This window comes from Chaetodon trifascialis, chromosome 7, assembly GCF_039877785.1.
Source record: "Chaetodon trifascialis isolate fChaTrf1 chromosome 7, fChaTrf1.hap1, whole genome shotgun sequence".
NCBI classification, from domain to species: domain Eukaryota; kingdom Metazoa; phylum Chordata; class Actinopteri; order Chaetodontiformes; family Chaetodontidae; genus Chaetodon; species Chaetodon trifascialis.
In genome coordinates this window covers 11,250,289-11,268,870 of record NC_092062.1, presented here as the reverse complement: position 1 = coordinate 11,268,870, position 18,582 = coordinate 11,250,289, and the positions used below count along the sequence as shown (strand labels likewise).

Here is an 18,582-nt window from a genome sequence, read left to right as displayed (position 1 = left end):
CAGATCATTAAGCCTGTTTGGTTAAACCTGTGGAAAACTCTACTGTAATTTAATCAACATTGAAATTAAAGACATTAGCCATCCATACTGTGAGTCATGGGGACCACAAAAATAAGTAAAAAGTCCAGTGTGCATAATTTCTCTTTAACTCCTGAGTCAAAAATCTCAGAGCAATGTCAATATCAGTGATAAGGACAGAACAGTGTGTGTAACCTCAGTAACACATCCTACTTTGCCTTCACAGATAACAGGTGCTCCAGGAAGGACAAGTATGTTTCTGTCTTATGACTCCCTAACAAATGTCTGTGCATGTTTGTGTCTGTGTCTGACCTCTTACGCCTCTCTGTCTTTCTTCCCAAACTGCCGTGCTAACTGCCGCCCCGCCCTCCTCTCTTACCTTGTAGAAAAGTGGAAGATGACAACAGTGAAATCTGATATCGTGCCTGACAAACCGGTTTCGGCCAGGAAGAAGAGCTGACAGGCTGGGGGTGGAGAGACTGGGCGCATGGTGGGGGGTTTGGAGGAAACACACCTATTTAGGTGATTATACCTTGACAAACCTGTGGAGAGAAATACAATTTGTATTAAAAATAGTGCTGCTGAAATTATGCAAGATGTGAAAGCAGTCACATAGATTGACATGTCATGACTAAAATGGATGAAATGAAGCTCCCCTCATGTGTTTCTGTTTTCAATATGTATCCAGCTCTGTACTGACACAGAAATCAGAGTCATTTATATTCATGAAGATGTTTCTCCCTGTAAACACACATGGACCTTCACAACATATTTAGACAGACTCACATACGCTGCTTATTTTAGTCATTACCATCATGTCGCATATAGTTTATGAAGTAGTGCATCATTAGGAACATAATTTGATGTTTTGCCATTAACACCTGCATGTTTTGCTGTATGATAAACTGTAGAGTTAGATTATCCATGTGATCAAACGTTTCAATATTGACAAGATCAGAAATAAAAATGATTGGAAACCTTTGGTGAGCACATCCACAATTTAAATAGATATCATTATGCTTAACCAAATTGTAACATGTGAGTGCTGTTTTTCACACAAATTACGTAATGCATATAATGTAGATCAACTGGAATTTCTTTATGACCTTTAATGACCTCAACTTCGACTGAAAAAGAAAATGCTGGAGTTTCCATTGAGGTACTATAACTGTAATTGTTATATTACATTATTATACTTCATTATAATTACAGTGAATCATTAATGGGGCCTTGGGGTCGTTCTGTTTCTTCTAATAGTCCATAACTTACATGAAAGTGTGGTAAAGTAATTCCACCTCACTCGGCAAACTTCGACATCTTCGTACTCGTCAAGCAAACATTAAAGCTGCACTCCTCCTCCGGGCTCCCTGCCCTGACTCTGGATCAGCTTCCACGCCCCGCTCGTCTTCACTCTTCCGCTGCCAGCCGTGCAGAAACCGACTCGGGATCGGGATTCACTGACAAAACTCGACCATTTTTAAACTCAGCCCCCTTTTCTAAAACCAAGCCAACCTGTTGAGTGTCCCAGAGCTGACGGTAGGGTGTTGGCGCTCTGTGTGGAGAAAAGTCGCTGTTCTGAGTCAGACATCCGCCTGCTTGAGAGAAATTTCCTCGTTTTTGTCGCTGCTAAAAACAACGGGTCAGAGGTAAGTGTTGGACAAAAGAAGCTAATATTTCACAGAAAGTTGACTCCTCAACTCTTTTCTTCAGTTGATGAAATTTGTTTATGGAGTCCAAGTTTTCCAAATATGTCTGTGAGCATCTTTGAAGGCAACTGAGGCACGGCTCAGCTAAAGTTAGGCTAACTTTAAGGAAGCGTTGAACGCTAGCTTCTTAACACGTTTACTTGTGATGGAGAACGGTTAAATCTCTGTAGTTCGTATTAACTGACTCATTCGGTCACAGAAAAACTCCAACAGGCTCGAATGAAATATACAAACATTCATTTTTACAGAAAAGAGTCTATGACCTCCTGAAATGTGAAAGTCTGAAGTAACATATGTCATAATGTCCGGGTGACATTTCTCCTCGAGCCGACCGGTGCCAGGACAATGGAGCGGCACGCGCCCACGGCCCACCGTGCGTAACGGCTCCTTCACGCGCTTTGATCGCACCGCTGATGTCCACTGAAAGGGCTTAAAGGGATTTAAGTGCACAGATTTCCATAAAAACGCCGATAGTGTATCTGTTTGTAACTAGACTAAATTAATCCAGATGACATCGCTGGCGCTGTGTTTATATTTGATGCAATGCCTCGTTAATAGCATTAAATAAATAGCATTAGATAGCATTTAACCAAACTATTCAAACCCACAAATGCACACCTGGAGGTGTTTTACCCTGAAGACCTCCCCTTGTGGAATTTTCCAATATTGTCATGCTGTTACATGCTTTATTGAACACATAGTGTAAGCTTCTGTGTGTGTGTGTGTGTGTGTGTGTGTGTGTGTGTGTGTGTGTGTGTGTGTGTGAAAAGGCCAGCTGATAAGAGCAATGTTGATAACAGTTTGCTACTATGTGGCACAAGGACAGACTGGGACAAGGACAGATACAGGACCTGTCCAGTTCTGCTGTAAAATGTAGGACTGTTGGGATGAAAGGACTGGAAAATATTGATCGTTTGTTGCAATAATCCATCGTTTAGGTTAGTTATAGTTTTAAAAAATCAATAATTTGTGTTCTCACCTGTTAAATAATGTCAACAATTAATTGGTACTGACATTGTGTTCCATCAGTTTTCTATTGATTCATTAGTGACTAATTCTTTACCACAAATTGAAGTGAGGCTTCTAAATGATTTTTTCACTGTTAATGGAGAACATTAAGGTGGTTGGCAAAATGCCTTCAGCAGTTCACTGATTGTAAAAAGACAGAGATGCATGTTTATTCACTTTGTCAGTGTGTTTCTGTCACCCATGCTTATAGATACAGAGTATGCATGGTTCAACAGGACACTTTACATAAACAGGTTTTATTGTATGAGCAAAATGCTCATTTCACACCAAAATGTGAATCATGGACATGGAGACTAAACAAGACACGCTGCATTTTTAAAATATGTTGTGTTTTCAGGGTTGTTGCCATGACTTTAAATATGTGCAAAGCTTACTAACATACTCTTTGGCAAGCTGTCTGCAGCTCTGTCTGTTTTGCAACAAGTTGAGGTCCCTTCTGTGTGTTTGTGAGGTTAACATGTGGGACACCAGTGACTGTACTACTGTACTAGGGCATCTTGAGGGAAAGGGGGGGGGGGTGGGGGGGCTTCAAAAAGGTCAATTACACCTGCAAAACCTCACATCATAATGGAACTGCATATTAATACACTGTATATCAGACATGGATGACATTTAGCAGTGCAATAGAAGGTTTTTTCATATTTTATATGTACTTTATATAAATAACAGGTCATTTGTCAGCATGTCCCCATGTGGATCACTAACATTTCTGTCAGACACATCAATACTATGCCCTGCAACACATGAATATGCTTGCTTAGCAACAAAGATTTGATTTTCCTCAAGAGTTTATATTCAATGTATAGTCCCAAATGTATTTTTGGATATTTTAGTACTCTGACACACTGTGAAAATGGTTTCAGCCCAGACTAACAAATAAGAAAAAGTTCTTGCCCTGTAAATTGTACTCAGTGACAAAAACAGATGATTTTTAAATGACAAAATAACTCCAAAATCTAGGGCCAGATGCTGTGGCAGTAAGAAAACTCTATGTGCGTAACATAATAGACAGAAATGGAGAGAGGGTGAACAAAGGTGGCAACAAAGGTCTCTCAGGTGAAACAGACTTAGCTCGCTGTCCTCACCCCTCCTCACATAACCTCAGCTCTTTAAAAGGAAAGTGAGAGGAGGACAGTAGAGCGAGGTGGAGGGGAGGAAGAGACAGACACGCTTTCTCCTCACCTTTCTTCACATCACTTCCATGGCTCACAAACACAAATTTAGAACCCTCAATGAGAAGACATTGATTTTATAACGGACATGTGACCGTGACCTTCAGAGTGTTCCCCACACAACCACAAAGCTTTAATTTACAGCTTAGCAGAGACACAGTTCATCATTCCTGATTTGTTAACCAGTGTTGATGTGTTTGTATTAACGTGTGACAGCAGTGAATAAAGCTGAGGTCATCTCCAAGTGTTAGTAAAATGAGAACATCGGGTCTTTCACACAGTTTATTGGAGCAGTCACTGATCAATATGTGCATGATTAAAAGTTTAATGGACGGAAGGGGAGTTGAAAGGAGGGTCTTGTGCTCCATCCTTTTATCCGCTGTGCAGAGCGAGGAGCGTGCAGTCTGTTGCTAGCTGCTCGCTGCTAGCCTTGTGGTTACCATGTGTGACTCATGGCTCTAGCATGCTCCACTCCCTCTTACCCTCCGTCTGTCTGTTTGTGTCCCCTCTCACTCCCTCTCTTTCCCAACCGCAGTCTCTCCCGTCTTCCTGCCTCCCTCTCTCATTCCCACAGGCTTTAATTCGTCTTCTCTGCCTCTCTTGCTCACTTATTTCCAAACTTGATATCTTGTTTATGCTTTTCCCTTTTCTCCTCCTTCTCCGTCCCACTTTCCCTTTTGTCATGAGTGAAGTGCCGACACTGATTTCCCACACTCTTCCGTTTTATATCTCTTGCTTATTCTTCCTATAACACCTTAATGGCGTCAGCACTGTGGTACTATTTGGTGAAACTCATCTTTGGCCAGAAGCTGTTAGCTGTTATCACAGCAGCCACAGAGACAAAGAAGTCTGCTTTGTAGTCTAACTTTTTAATAATTCAAGAACCCTGAGATCTGAGGTCGTGTGCTTTATCAATCACATTTCCACAGAAACATAATGTACATGTTTTACCACTGCAGTGATGAAATTAGGTAAGATTCATGAATTTCATTAAAGTCCTCCGTGCAGCAGTAAGTTAAGGGAGGAAAAAGTTCAGCTGTGTCCCAGCTGCGATGGTCCATAACGAGACTTTCCTGTGTGTGTGTGTGTGTGTGTGTGTGTGTGTGTGTGTGTGTGTGTGTGTGTGTGTGTGTGTGTGTGTGTGTGTGTGTGTGTGTGTGTGTGTGTCGTAAAGGATGTGCTGCACACTGGAATCCAGTGCTGCTAATTTAGGAATAAAAATGCCACTGAGAATAGGCAGCTGTCTTTGTAGTGCAGTACAGGAACACACACACAAACACACAAACACACACACACACACACACACACACACACACACACACACACACACACACACACACACACACACACACACACACACACAGGGGTCCAGCATTCAAAGGGGTGGGTGTGTGTGCTATTGGGGGGTAGTAAAATAGAAACAGGGACTAAGTCACACACACATACAAGTAGTCATGTTCACACAAAATAGAGGAGACACAGATTGAATCTATGGTAATCTAACAAAGCAGCATTAAGTTGACATAACTATGCACTTACTACAAACTCTCTTTGATGAGCAGCAGTGCATATTGTTCATACAAACATACACATATACAGTCATGGAAAAAACTATTAGACCACCCTTGTTTTCTTCAATTTCTTGTTCATTTTAATGCCTGGTACAACTAAAGATACATTTGTTTGGACAAATATAATGATAACAACAAAACTAGCTCATAAGAGTTTAATTTAAGAGCTGATATCTAGCCATTTTCCATGGTTTTCTTGATAATAACCAAAATCACTTGAGTTCTTACATCAATAGCTATGGCATTGTACTGTCAGAAACAGTGCTTTTAGGCATTCCATGTTTTCTTTTCTGTCTGTTAGTCACATGATACACACAGGAGTTAGTACTTGATTAACCATTGTTTTTGATGACTGCAGCCATGCGTCCTGGCATGCTCTCCACCAGCTCCTGACATTGTTCTGCTGTCACAGCAGCCCATTCCTGTTGCAGAAATTCAAACAAGTTTGCTTTGTTTTTGGGCTTGTGGTTCTCCATTTTGAGTTTGATGATGTTCCACAGGTTTTCAGTTGGATTTAGATCTGGTGGTTGAGCAGGCCAAGGCATGGTTTGAATGTTCTGGTTCTCCATCCAGGCTTTAACTGACCTTGCCGTGTAGCGAGGGGCATTGTCTTGTTGGAAAATCCAGTCATTTGAGGCAGAAAAGAGTTTATCAGCTGATGGAAGAAGACTGTTTTCAAGAGTAGCCCTGTACGTGACTGGGTTCATTTACCCTTCACACAATTACATTTTCCCTGTTCCACCCATACTGAAACAACCCCAGAGCATCACCGATCCACCCCCATGTTTTACTGTAGGGGCAAGACAGTGTGGTTTGTAGGCTTCTCCAGGCTTGATTCATCAGTGAAGAGATCCTTAGCCCAGTCATCAACAGTCCAATCCTTGTGATCCCTAGCAAAGAGTAACGGGGCCTTCCTCTACCTTTCGTTGATGAAGGGCTTCTTCTGTGCCCTGTGTTACTTCAGACCAGCTTCAAGAAGTCGGTTTCGAACTGTCCTTGCTGAACAAGTCACATTTCTCGACAGTGCCCACTCATTTTTAACGTCCCTGGAGGTCTGACGACGATTCCTGACAGGAACGGATGAGTGCACGGCCCTCTCGTGGGGTAGAAAGGCGTTTGTTTGTACCATGTTCGGCTTGCTTTTTCTTGGTGTAATGAACGGCTGTCTTGGAGATCTTCAGTTTTTTGGCTACCTGTCTCTCACTCATGCCAATTTCCAGCAGTGCCAAGATGGCTGCCTTTGTGGCTTCACAAAATTCATGTGAGAGCTGACAACTTCTGAGTTGTGCTACGGCTTGCATGTAAGCAGGAAACCGCTCTAGGCCTTTGCATGTGCAGTGCTGCTTATGACATGAAATGGCCTCTTATATACCCTGGGAATACAGTTAAGCTTAAGCGTGTCAAATAGGACATAAAGTGTTATGGAATCAGCTGCATTTTTTATCGTGTTCATTGTATTCTTCAGGTAATATACCTTTAGTGGTATCAGGCATTAAGATGAACAAGAAATTGAAGAAAACAAGGGTGGTCTAATAATTTTTTCCATGACTGTATCATAGATTCACATGACATGTGCTCACCTGAACAGGAAAAGCACTTTTCAGAATGGATGGCGAACACTTGGCTGTTGTACAATATAGTAAAACATTTTGCTTCTAAGTGTTACTTATTCAAAGGCTTTGACTGTGTGTTTGTGTGGGTATGTGCACATAGGGGTGTCTGTGTGTTGTCACCTAACCTAGAAGAATGGAAAACACTCACATTCAAAGCCAATTGGTGCCCTTTCTCTCTGTGTGTGCACTGATGTATTGGAGGGAAGCAGTTTCACCGTCAGAATTACAGACTTAAATTCTTGGAAATTCGTCTCATTCCTGATTTCTGTATGGGAAGTACTTACTAGAGAGGAAATAGTCTCTGTGAAAACTTTTCAAAACAAAGCAGTTTAACCTTACTGGTGGAAAGGAGAGGAGAAGAAGAGTGGGATGGAAAAGAGAAGATGATAGTGTGTGAGCGTGAGACAGGCATAGAGCCGAGAAAGCCTGTGGTCGAGGGGGTTTGTAAGGGAAGGGATAAATGAGTAGAAAAGATTTAACAAAAGGGGAGGACAGGGGACGGGCTGAGGAGCAAGGACGTGCAGAAGTGTGTCAGAAAAGGGAAGTGGTGGAGGAGTAGTTTAAAGAGGGTTTGAGAGGAGACAGCAGCTCAACAAAGCAGAAGAGCGGTGTGAAACAGTGGTTTTAAACAAACGGCCATTCTGAAAGCTTTAAACACAAGTGGGACGAAGAATCAGACCGACACAGAGAACACAGAATGAAAGAAGCTGAGGGTGGAGAGACACAGGAAGAGACAGAAAAGTGGAAAAACAGTCCTAAAGACAAGAAGAGAAAGAGATGCAGCATGAGCTGAAAAAAACAAAAAAAACAGGGACAGTTGGAGACAGGCAGGGTAGCGTGACAGAGCCAGAACAGAAAAGTCTTTATCCCTGAACCAGGCGGTGCTGGAGAAGAGGCTCCACAGGAAATCTGTCCTCAGGGGAAAATAAACTTCTCTTTATGTGATATGAGCGGTCACAAATTCTTGGCTATATTCGTAATAAAGCTTTCAGTAGAAAATGAATCCTCCACTCTTTTGATAATCTGTTAATTGTCAAAGTGGCTTTTAAAGCAAAAATGCCAAACATTTGCCGGTTCCAGTCTCTCCAGTGTGAGAACGTGTTGCTTTTCTATGTCTTACATGTTTGCGTACTGAACAGCTCTGGGAAATCATGATCAGCATTTTCACAACCTTCTCACACAAAAATAATGATCAACAGTGGAAAGAATCTGTAGTTACAGGCCGACAAAAGAAGCACTGATATTTGATATTGAACGTTGTCAGCTCTGCAAGCATATCGTACACACTGTACTTTAGTCATCCACCTGGGTGCTGTGACTTTGACACACCTCCAGCACTCACCTCCCAGCTCCACCTTACACCAACATTTGCTTTAAAATATGATCTTCAGATAGGAAGAGGGAGGTGCCACCTCTCTTATACGCTCCTGCTTTCAGTTCCTCACCATGTCTTTACTCCCATCGTTCTTCTCTGTCTCTCCTCTCTGTCCCTTCTCACCGTCAGCCTGCCCTCTGTGTCTTCTCCTCTGTCCCTGTCCTCCTCTCTCCTCTTTCTGTCTTTGCCCTCCGTCTCTCCCTCCTCTCTCTCCTCTGAGTGTGTCTTTCTCCTGAGGTAAACCATTCTCTAGTGGTTGTTGGCCTGTTTCCCATCCTCTACATTCCCCCCGCCTCGCCTTGGGTTGCTGTGGAGAGGCACCAGGAGAGAAGCTCTCGCCCTGCTCCTCTCTTTCTCCTTTTCTGCCAAACTCCAGATATCTCAGCTGATATATCAGCAGGAGGAGGGAGACACATTGTTTCACATATATCTTCTTTTACTGGGATCTCTCAGTCTCAAAGGTCACTGCTGTTTGCGTGTCCTTACAGATATCTACCAAGTAAACCACCAAAAACTACTTAAATCTGGGAGCTGAGTCTGACATCGTTTGTCCTGACTGTCTGAATCTAAGAGCTTAAAGATGTCCTGTTTCCATGTACGCAAACAAAAGTTATGTTTCCAGTCAGTGTTGTTCACCACAAAGCATTAGTGTGTCCTTGAAACACACATCCTGCATGCATTTGCTTCCTCATAAAAACATCCATGTGTACTTGCTAACAATTAGCACGCGGCTAATGTATCATGGTGGATTAACACAACCCACCCACATGTGCACGTCTTTGTGTTTGTTCATCAGACAAGCAAAACAGGGACCCACTCTAGAGGTCTGCTACTAGAGGTCAAAAGTAGGATGTCAGCAGCTAAACAATGGCATGGCGGTTTATAGGGTAATTTGCATACACACACACACTTTGCTTAGCCTGGCTAACAGCTCAGAGGTGATCACCCAGCTGGTGTGCCAGATGATTGAAACTAACATGCTGCGAATCAGTGTGTTAGAGGGCGGGGGGCTAGTTCAGTACCTAGAGCCAGTGTACTTTATGCCATCGAGAGCTATACGCTTTGAAAAACACTTCAGGAGACCAAAGACGGGCTAAAAGTCAAGCTAGCCAGGACGGCTGCTGGACATCTCTCACGAATGAAAGCTACACCACAACTACTGGTCACTTCATTGGAGATGCGCTCCTCCCTCAGAGCTCTCCATCCAAACACACATCAGACAAATTTGCAGAGTAGCTGACGAGTGCAGTGGAGACACGGGGCCTCAACTGCCATGTGATGGCCTGCGTCCACAAGAATAGCAAAAAAACTGACAATTTTTTATTAAAAATAAACCATTGGTTACCAGTAAATGTATGCAGGGCTATTGAAAGCAAAAATAACCGACACCCCTTGTCCAAACCTCAACCTTTAAGCTACATCACTGTTTGATCTTGTGTCTTCTTTTCAGTTACCACTTGCCAACAGACAAATTAATGTGAGTTGATACTCCCGTACTGCCGGTGCAGTCAGATCACCTCTTAGATACAGTTTAACAGTCAGGAAGTCAACCCAATGTGAACTGAATATCATCCAAATTATGCATTTTTCTGCATGCACGTTTTCACTCACTGTGTGTAAATACCAGTTTGAAACAAGCACGGGTGTGTTTGCTCTTCACTGTGGAAAATCACTGCTGTGTTATTTAAGGTGTGTCTCCTTGTGCACATTACCTCTGCTGCTGCCTCGACACGGCAGCTAACACAGCGTGGACGCAGAGCAGGAGCTCACACATGAGATGACTGTAAAGTCTGACTCTGTCTGACTGGAAGTATTTAGGACTCATCTTTGTGTCACTTTTTAAGGGAATGGAAAATCAAAATATCTCCATTGATCGACAACAACAAGCCACACATTAATGTGCGCTAGAAATAAGACTGAAATGACGTGAGAGACAGGAATAGCTTTTGGAGGACTGAGTGCACTTTTATAAAATTCTCATGGATTTTTTTTCCCCACATGCAAAATCTAATTTAAAAAAAATCTGGACAGTCGCAGCGGGTGATGACATGTGCATGAACACACGATGGAATAAGCCTATAGGGAAATAAAGGGTAACATTAAAAACATAAAAGGCTGAAGCTGTGACATGGCAGCAGTGTGATATATTACCCCGAGAGACCTCGCTCACCTAAGTTAAGGCTCCATTAGAGCACTTTGCGCCCATCAACATCAGATCAAGTTTCTGTGTGCGTCTGAGTGTGAAAGAGAGGGACAGAGACCACTTCATGCCTGTCTAAATTCGATCAGATTTCTTTGTGTGTGTGGACGCATGTGGCGTGTGAGCGATGGGTTCGTTTCTCCGTGTTTACGTCCTTTCGCTGCCGCTCATGAAACACTGAAAGGCCAAACGCTGCGTCAGGTCTCTGTTGACTCTGTTGGCTGCTACGAGCCACTTTGGAGTGCAGTAATCAGCTTTCTAACATGCACACACCCATTTTAAAATTAGATTATTTTGCGCCATTGGGACTGGAGATAATGTTATTTGCCCTTTGTTAATACAGGCAGAGCCTTGCACAAATGGCAGCTGACATTCGAACATAAGTGGAAAGAAAAGATTTTTTTTTTTTTAGTTTATTTGTGGTTAATGATTTTAATGTCTTTATTTCTGAGGGTTTTTGCCTGGTAACTGACTTGTATCTATCTCTGCAGGTAAACCGGCTCAAGCTTGAAGATGTCAAAGATCTGTGCTCTGGTGTTGATGACACGTGAGTAAAACTCTTTAAAGTCTTTTCTTTTCATCAGAGATTTTCTGAAAAAGTCCTGGAGCTCGATTAGGAACTTCAAAATGAGTTCATTTTTATTGGCTGCTGTCAGTTTGCTTCAGTCAACGAGACATAACATCAGTAAGGACATGTGACCCATTAGCTGCACTTCCTCTTTACAGAGGAAATTCTGCATGAAGTCCATCTTCCATCAGCACATTGCTCAAGTATTTCTATTTGTGTGACACTAAGTAACATGTTAGAGGTGAGAAATTTGAGGAATTTTAGAATTTTAGAAGGAATTCAAGATAGCGTTGAATTCATCAATAGTTTAATTAGTCAATGATTCAGAATAACAGACTTTCCTCAAAAGTGCCAGCAAAGTAAAAAATGCTTCTACAGTTTTAAGTGAACAAAACTAATGTTCATGAAACTATTTGGGGTATTTTAACAGCTTAGACCACATGAATATATACTTCCAAATAAGCCAGCAGCCATTAACTATTTTTCTTTTCGTTTCCACCCTCATAAACACAATGAGATGCCTCAAGCTGTGCTGCACTTTTGTTCATTGTGTCTCTTTTTCTGCACTCCTGCAGTTGTGTCGCTGGTGTTTGCAGAGGAGCAGAACAGTAAGTACACCACAGTAAATATTTGAGGATTGTGGTTGAAAGCTTTCATCAAAAATGTCTATTTTTATATGTGACAGTAACACGATAAGAGAACCATAGAACCACAAGAGTCATCTTTTTTACATTTTGGCCTAAAATTGGGTGTAATGTTTGGAAGGTATTGATTGGATGGTCAGGTATGTCAATCATTAGCGAGAGAATCAAATTAGGCCACTGTGTTTGCTCCTCTCACTTTGTACTGTTGACTTTATTATGTCACTGTTTGATATGTGGATGTGTCTGTAAATGCTCATGTATCTGCTGTTCAAACCAGCTTTTAACTGACCCTCTTTATGTCCGTCCCCACAGTGGAAGATGACCCATTTACCTTCGGTAATTCATTGTTTTCTAACTTATTTTCACTCTCATGTAGAAGTTAATGGAGCGAGGGAGATGAGCTACAGCATTGCCATACAGAGCAGCTTTAAAACTCACTGTTGTACAAAAGGACTTTGTATAGTCATCTTTTTCTACTTGCTGAAATTACTTTCAAAATGTAATTGGCTTGTGTGTTTTTCACTTGGATGCATTTCTTTTTTTTTATCAGTTCGATTTATTTATTTGTTTTCACTTGTAACCATGGCCTCTTTGTGCAGACTACCACAGACTGCGTGTTGGAGGCCTGATTCTAGCTGCTGTCCTCTGTCTCATTGGCATCACCATCCTGCTCAGTAAGATGGAAATTACACACACACACACCCTTATGCACACATAGATAGTCATAAACAGACTCAGTCAGCGCTTGACAGATATCAGGTAGAACGCTAACGCTTCTTTTATCTTGTTCCAGGTGGCCACTGCAGGTGCAAGTTCAACCAGGACAAGAGGTGATCCTTCACACACTTCACACAGCACATGAAAACATTTGTGTAATTTTACTGGAAACTTCAAACAACGAACACATTTCATATTATACTGTAAAAACAGTATGCATGACCAAGTTAGTTAAGGGAGTAGTGGTAGGTCGTGTGTTTTTCTCTTCTCTTACTCCCCGTTTGGTTCTCTTTGCAGACGGAGGACAGGAAGCAATGCTCAGCAGATGCTCAACGACCAAGGTAACGTCAGCTCACCCACCTACAAACCCTTCTTTACCTAATCACCTGTCGTCTGTGAGACTATTCTGATGACATCTTCAAGAGGTGAAACCAGGAACAGCTGAACGAAGAAAACCGGTTTCACTTGAGTTTACTGTAACTTGTTCCACTAAAACATCTAGTAAAGGACCAGTGTGTAGCCTGTAGGGGATCTGTGGCAGAGATCATATCAGAGACCATAATATTCATAGTTATGTTTTCATTAGGGGCTGCACGGCACAGCAAGAAGGTTGCAGGTTCGATTCCCGGGTCGGGCCTTTCTGTGTGAAGTTTGCATGTTCTTCCCGTGCATGCGTGGGTTCTCTCCGGGTACTCCGGCTTCCTCCCACAGACCAAAAACATGCTCATTAGGTTAATTGGTGACTCTAAATTGCCCCTAGGTGTGAGCGTGAGTGTGAATGGTGTGTGTATGTGCCCTGCGACCGACTGGCGACCGGTCCAGGGTGTACCCCGCCTCTCGCCCGTTGACAGCCGAGATAGGCTCCGGCCCCCCCGCGACCCCGAAAGGGATAAGTGGCATAGAAAATGGATGGATGGATGGGTGGATGTTTTCATTAGTGTATGATCACCTGAAAATAAGAATTGTGCAACATTTTTCACAGCCACCGTAGCTTCTCTTGCACACTTTGCAATAGGGATGCGCCGATCCGCTATTGGTATTGGTATATGTCCCGATATTGAAGAAAATTCTAGATCAGGTATGGGTGACAATGGACCTGATACATAGGGGCCGATCTATTCAGTCTAACGCTATGTTATAGGCACTGTGAGTGGCGTCATGCGCAAGCAACATGTGGACCGCATTGTTTTCAAAATAGAGCAAGCGAAAGGATCGACTGTCTGGAACTTTTTCACACTACAGACTCGACGACTACTTGCAATACCTGCGCAGTAGATGTTCTGAGGGGCGGTGGTAAAACATCAAGTTATAACGCGACCAACTTAATCAAGCACCTACAGAGATTTCACGCCAGGGAGCACGCTGACTTCATTGCACTGAATAAACAAAAAGTAGGCAGTATGACGCAGTTAACTTTAGGAGATGAAGGAAAGAGGTGAAAATTTTAAACCTAACAGTGTGCAGGCAACAAAAACCGCGGAGAGGACGTCCCGTGTCACTTTTAAGTTTAACTGCACGCTGGCTGGATGAGAGTTATGTGCCACAGTGCAATGCTCAATGCTACAAACTTCCGTGGGTCACACAGCAGCGACGCGATCGCAGCTACCCTGAAGGAAATGTTTGATGTACGTTGAGTAAAGTCCACGTGATTCTGAGGGACAACGCCAGCAACATGCGAAAGGCGATGGACAGCATGAGAGTGCGTAGTTTAGGCTGCGTTGCACATACAATGCAGCTAGTTGTCAACGAGGGACTTCTATCACAGCGCTGTGAGTGATGCCATTGCAAGTGGGAGACAGATTGTTGCACACTTTATATTCCTTTTATATTCCTAATTGCACTAACTGAACCAGTTACACTTGTTATATTTTTTTACATGTTGTTTGACCAAGCTAGAGAAGCTATTGGTTTAAGATTGTTGTACTGGTACATAGTTATTAAATAAATAACTCAGTACATTTTTATCTGTTTGCTTTTTAAAAAAAAAAAAAAAACTGGAAGGAAATGTTTATTTTCTGATGCACAAAGGAATGATCCCAGTCTTTTCCACACAATGAAACATACCATTTGTTAGGTAATTCAGCGCTGTTTTTCTGGATCGGTATCGGATCAGTATCGGCTGATTACTAAACCTTAGATATCGGTATCGGTATCTGAAGTGAAAAAAGTGGATCCGTGCATCCCTACTTTGCAAGGGAAGATGAGGTGAAGTGTATTCAGTTAATTGCAATGTGCAGTCTCACCACTAGATGCCACTAAATCCTGCACTCTGGACCTTTAACACAGAGGAAGCTGGGTTTGTAGTTATGGTCTCCTGTAAATGTCAACAGAAAAGACAAGAGCAGCAACGACAAGAGCTAAACTGAGCAGAGCTTTTCCTTTTCAGATTAGCACACGCAAGTTATTCTAACAAACTACCTGTTTGGCTTTTTTGCCTAAAAAACGAGCACAATACTACACATTTAGTACACATATGTATGTAGACTGCTATGTGGCAAGAACCATGGCTTGACGTCCTGCCAAGGTCGAAAGTTATATTTACTCTGTCCATCTGTTTTAGTGTAAACTGCCTCATGTCTCACACACACACACACACACACACACACACACACACACACACACACACACACACACACACACACACACACACACCGAGACAGAATGGAAAGCTCCCATAGTGCTGGATTCCGATGCCATGAACCTCACTGTTCAACAGGTGGTGGGACTCTGGGTGTCTGGCAGGCGAGAACGAGGGAGATGAAGGCTGGTTTTACAGCTTGTTGTATGTACTGGTACAGCCATAAAAGTGCTTTCTTGTGTCTGAAAATTCCACACAAATCAAACATTTCTGTAAAACATGAATGAGCAGATGAAGAGCAAATATGCAAATATGCCTACTGTCAGAGAACTGAAGGGAAGATTGAGGTTAAAACACAAGCAAACTCAGAGCTCATGATGTCAGATGGGACTGGAAAACCAGGCTAGTCTGTGTATTCACATGGAATACACAGGTGGCCCATATAGAAAAACACTGCGCGCGTGTGTGTGTGCGTGTGCAATATGTTAGCAAGCAACTCTGTAGGAGCCCTCAGGGACATACTGTACTATGTGCCCAGGTAATTTCCACTTGCACGCACGCACGCGCGCGCACGCACGCGCACACACACACACACACACACACACACACACACACACACACACACACACACACACACACACTCTTTCTCCTGCTTATTACCTGAGAATGAGTGTACGTGTGTTCAGTCTTGGTCTCGTTCTCCTCATGCTGAGAATGATCACAGTCACTTCTCCTGACGAATTTCAGCTGCTAAGATTTTAATGGCTGTCAAAGCCAAATGCAGAAATGTGAACCAACGCGTAAGGAGCCACTTCAGTTATGTCCAGATGAACCATCTGAATTTGTAAGCTCTCCTTCCTGTTTGTCTGCAGCTCGTTCCTGCGACTGCTAGATGTCGAGCGGAACACGCGCTGACTTCCCGACCCTGCGGCCAGCAGATAACACGGAGGAGGAGTGGCGACATCCAACCGGAAGCTTTTGTTTAATTGTTAGCGAGCAGCAGAGAGTAGTCTGTGTGTGAGGTGTGATGCTTTCTGCCTGATAACTGAGCTACTGATCTGCAGCCTGCACCATCACACACACTCGGACCTACACACACACTTTTAAACACAACTTCTGTCACTTTCATTTCAGCCACTTCAACTTTTTTTTTTTTAGGTATTTAGATGTAAAAAAAAAAGGCTTTAACGTGAAGAAACTGACATATCCACCCTTTTGAGAATCCCTTCTGTAAATGAGTCGAATGCTTTGTCATTCATTGCTGACAGTTTTGGTTGATTGAGCTGAAAGTGGCTTCATACGACGGTAACACAAGCCTATTACCAAAAAGTTCCAAAAGGTGTCTGCATACTGTAGGTTGTGCTTCTGCTTCTGATGTCTGTACTGTACGTGTGAGGTAAACATTGATGTAGATATTAGTCGCTTATTGTCACCAACCTAACCCACTGTCCATACTTTCATGTCAAGTATGTGAAATGCACATAGTCAGCAGTGTTTAGAGTGGTGTTTATAATTCATGATAATCTGTTGATTCCCATGTTTAGCGTTAGGGTTGAAAGTAGAGGATTGCACTGTTCAGAGATGCAGGAAGACTCTGTCATGTTTCTATAAAAGAATTACTGAAACGAACTGTGAGCTATGGGTTTTAATTGTGTGTCTGTGTGTGCGTACATGCAAATGCTTTTAGTACTTACATATACAGGATTTAAAATTTCTTGTTTTCAGAATTTCATTATTTGGATTTTTTTCTAATCTTCATGTTTAATTCTGATCATGATTATTATTACAGAGTTTGCCGTTTCAGCATTTCACTGCAAATGTTAAAACGTGACAAATAGAAACTTTGAGTCTTGAAAATACTCAGTTTAAGTGCTTTTTATATAAGCTTTGACAGTGCATCATGTGGATGAAAAGATTGTTCAAATCATGTTCTATCAACTGAACTGATTCAAGACATCTTTTAAATGAACTTGCAAAAATTAGAAAGTACATCATTAATTTATTGAACTTCATTAAAAACTGAATGATGCAGATGTGAACGTGCAGGTGTTTCCAGTCGTTAGCTGAACAAACCTCTGCTCAGGTTGCTGATAGAGGCTGAAAATTATATGATATGACCAAACTGTGATAGACTGGAGAACTGCAAACATAAAGAAGGGGAGAATTAGAAACATTAAAGTACTGTCTCCAGGGAGGAGTGTATGCAGCCTGAAAACTTGCATCTTTTGACAGCACTAAGTCCAACCAGGCTCTGTGAGTGAAAACTCCTGTGTGAGGATACCGTGGATGCTTATGCAGCTTGCAGTTTAATAGGCTATTTATTTAAAGTTCAAGTTTTTGAGAGCCTGAGCGCAATGAAAAATAGTAAGAAGGTAAAAGAAGATATATAAATATGGCATATAAACTACATGCAGTCCAGCTGTCATAGCAGGAAAAGCACAGGTATGATTACACACACAGGTATGAAGCACAGTAATGGTTCTGCAGCTGCCTAACTGTGCCTTAGAAAGAGTCTAACGCCATCTAGTGGACGCCATCATATGTATCTGTCATAGTTTCTATTCTATTTTCACATCAATTAGAGTCACCAGTTAACCTAATGAGCATGTTTTTGGTCTGTGGGAGGAAGCCGGAGTGTCCGGCGACCTTCTTGCTATGAGGCACGCGCATTACCTGCTGCGCCACCGTGCCGCCCCCATTAACCCTCCAACCATATTTCTGCTTCTCCACAGAAATACAAGTAGATTCACAAAGACAGGAATGACAGCAGTGAGCTCCATAAAGAGTGATGAGAGGATCTTGGCCAGACTTGTCCTAGTAGAAACGTACTTTTATTGTCACAACACACAGTGAGTGTGTTGCTTCCGTGAAATTATCTTCTCTGCGTTTAATCCATCCTTGAGCCGTCCTTCCTCCGCGGCAGACCAGGAGCGGTGGGCTGCCAGCCGACAGCGCCGCCCAGGGACCCAGCTCTCATTCGTCACCGGTCCAGGGTGTACCCCGCCTCTCGCCCGTTGACAGCTGGGATGGGCTCCAGCCCCCCCGCAACCACAAAAGGGATAGGCGGTATAGAAAATGGATGGATGGATGGATGGTCAGGTGGTGATCTTCTTGCATGTTTTTTGTGGGGGTATATTTTATGGAGGATGCCCCAGGTGAGCACGGGGAGAACAAACTCCACACAGAAAGGCCCCTTTTCCCTGAGCAGGCACTGAAGGCACGGTAATGTAGCGCCCTCTAGACGTCCGGTCTATTTTAATGAGGTACGCTCCCCAAGTTCTTTATATTCTAGAAATCTCTTACTGAACGATAAGTATAATGTAACACACGATGAAGTGAACTAATATGTACTTATTGTGATGGAAGACACTTTTATTTACCCACTGAGTGT

General features: G+C 42.6%; 1 protein-coding gene across 1 annotated transcript; it reads left to right on the top strand.

Moving 5' to 3' along the window:
- The first annotated feature begins 1,398 nt into the window (after window positions 1–1,398).
- LOC139333915 (FXYD domain-containing ion transport regulator 3-like) lies at window positions 1,399–16,820 on the top strand. Its single transcript, XM_070966616.1, has 8 exons — window positions 1,399–1,664; window positions 11,176–11,231; window positions 11,828–11,860; window positions 12,209–12,232; window positions 12,496–12,570; window positions 12,690–12,726; window positions 12,911–12,954; window positions 16,064–16,820. The coding sequence occupies exons 2-8, from the start codon at window positions 11,198–11,200 to the stop codon at window positions 16,081–16,083; spliced, it is 267 nt and encodes an 88-aa protein (XP_070822717.1). The 5' UTR covers window positions 1,399–1,664; window positions 11,176–11,197; the 3' UTR covers window positions 16,084–16,820.
- The last annotated feature ends 1,762 nt before the right edge of the window (window positions 16,821–18,582 follow it).

What these genes read in the sequence shown, in the direction of transcription:
- LOC139333915 (XM_070966616.1), top strand. Translation starts at nt 11,198, where the DNA reads ATGTCAAAGATCTGTGCTCTGGTGTTGATGACAC. An exon ending in AGATGACCCATTTACCTTCG is followed by an intron (nt 12,233 to 12,495) that starts GTAATTCATTGT and finishes CTCTTTGTGCAG; the next exon opens with ACTACCACAGACTGCGTGTT. An exon ending in GCAGATGCTCAACGACCAAG is followed by an intron (nt 12,955 to 16,063) that starts GTAACGTCAGCT and finishes GTTTGTCTGCAG; the next exon opens with CTCGTTCCTGCGACTGCTAG.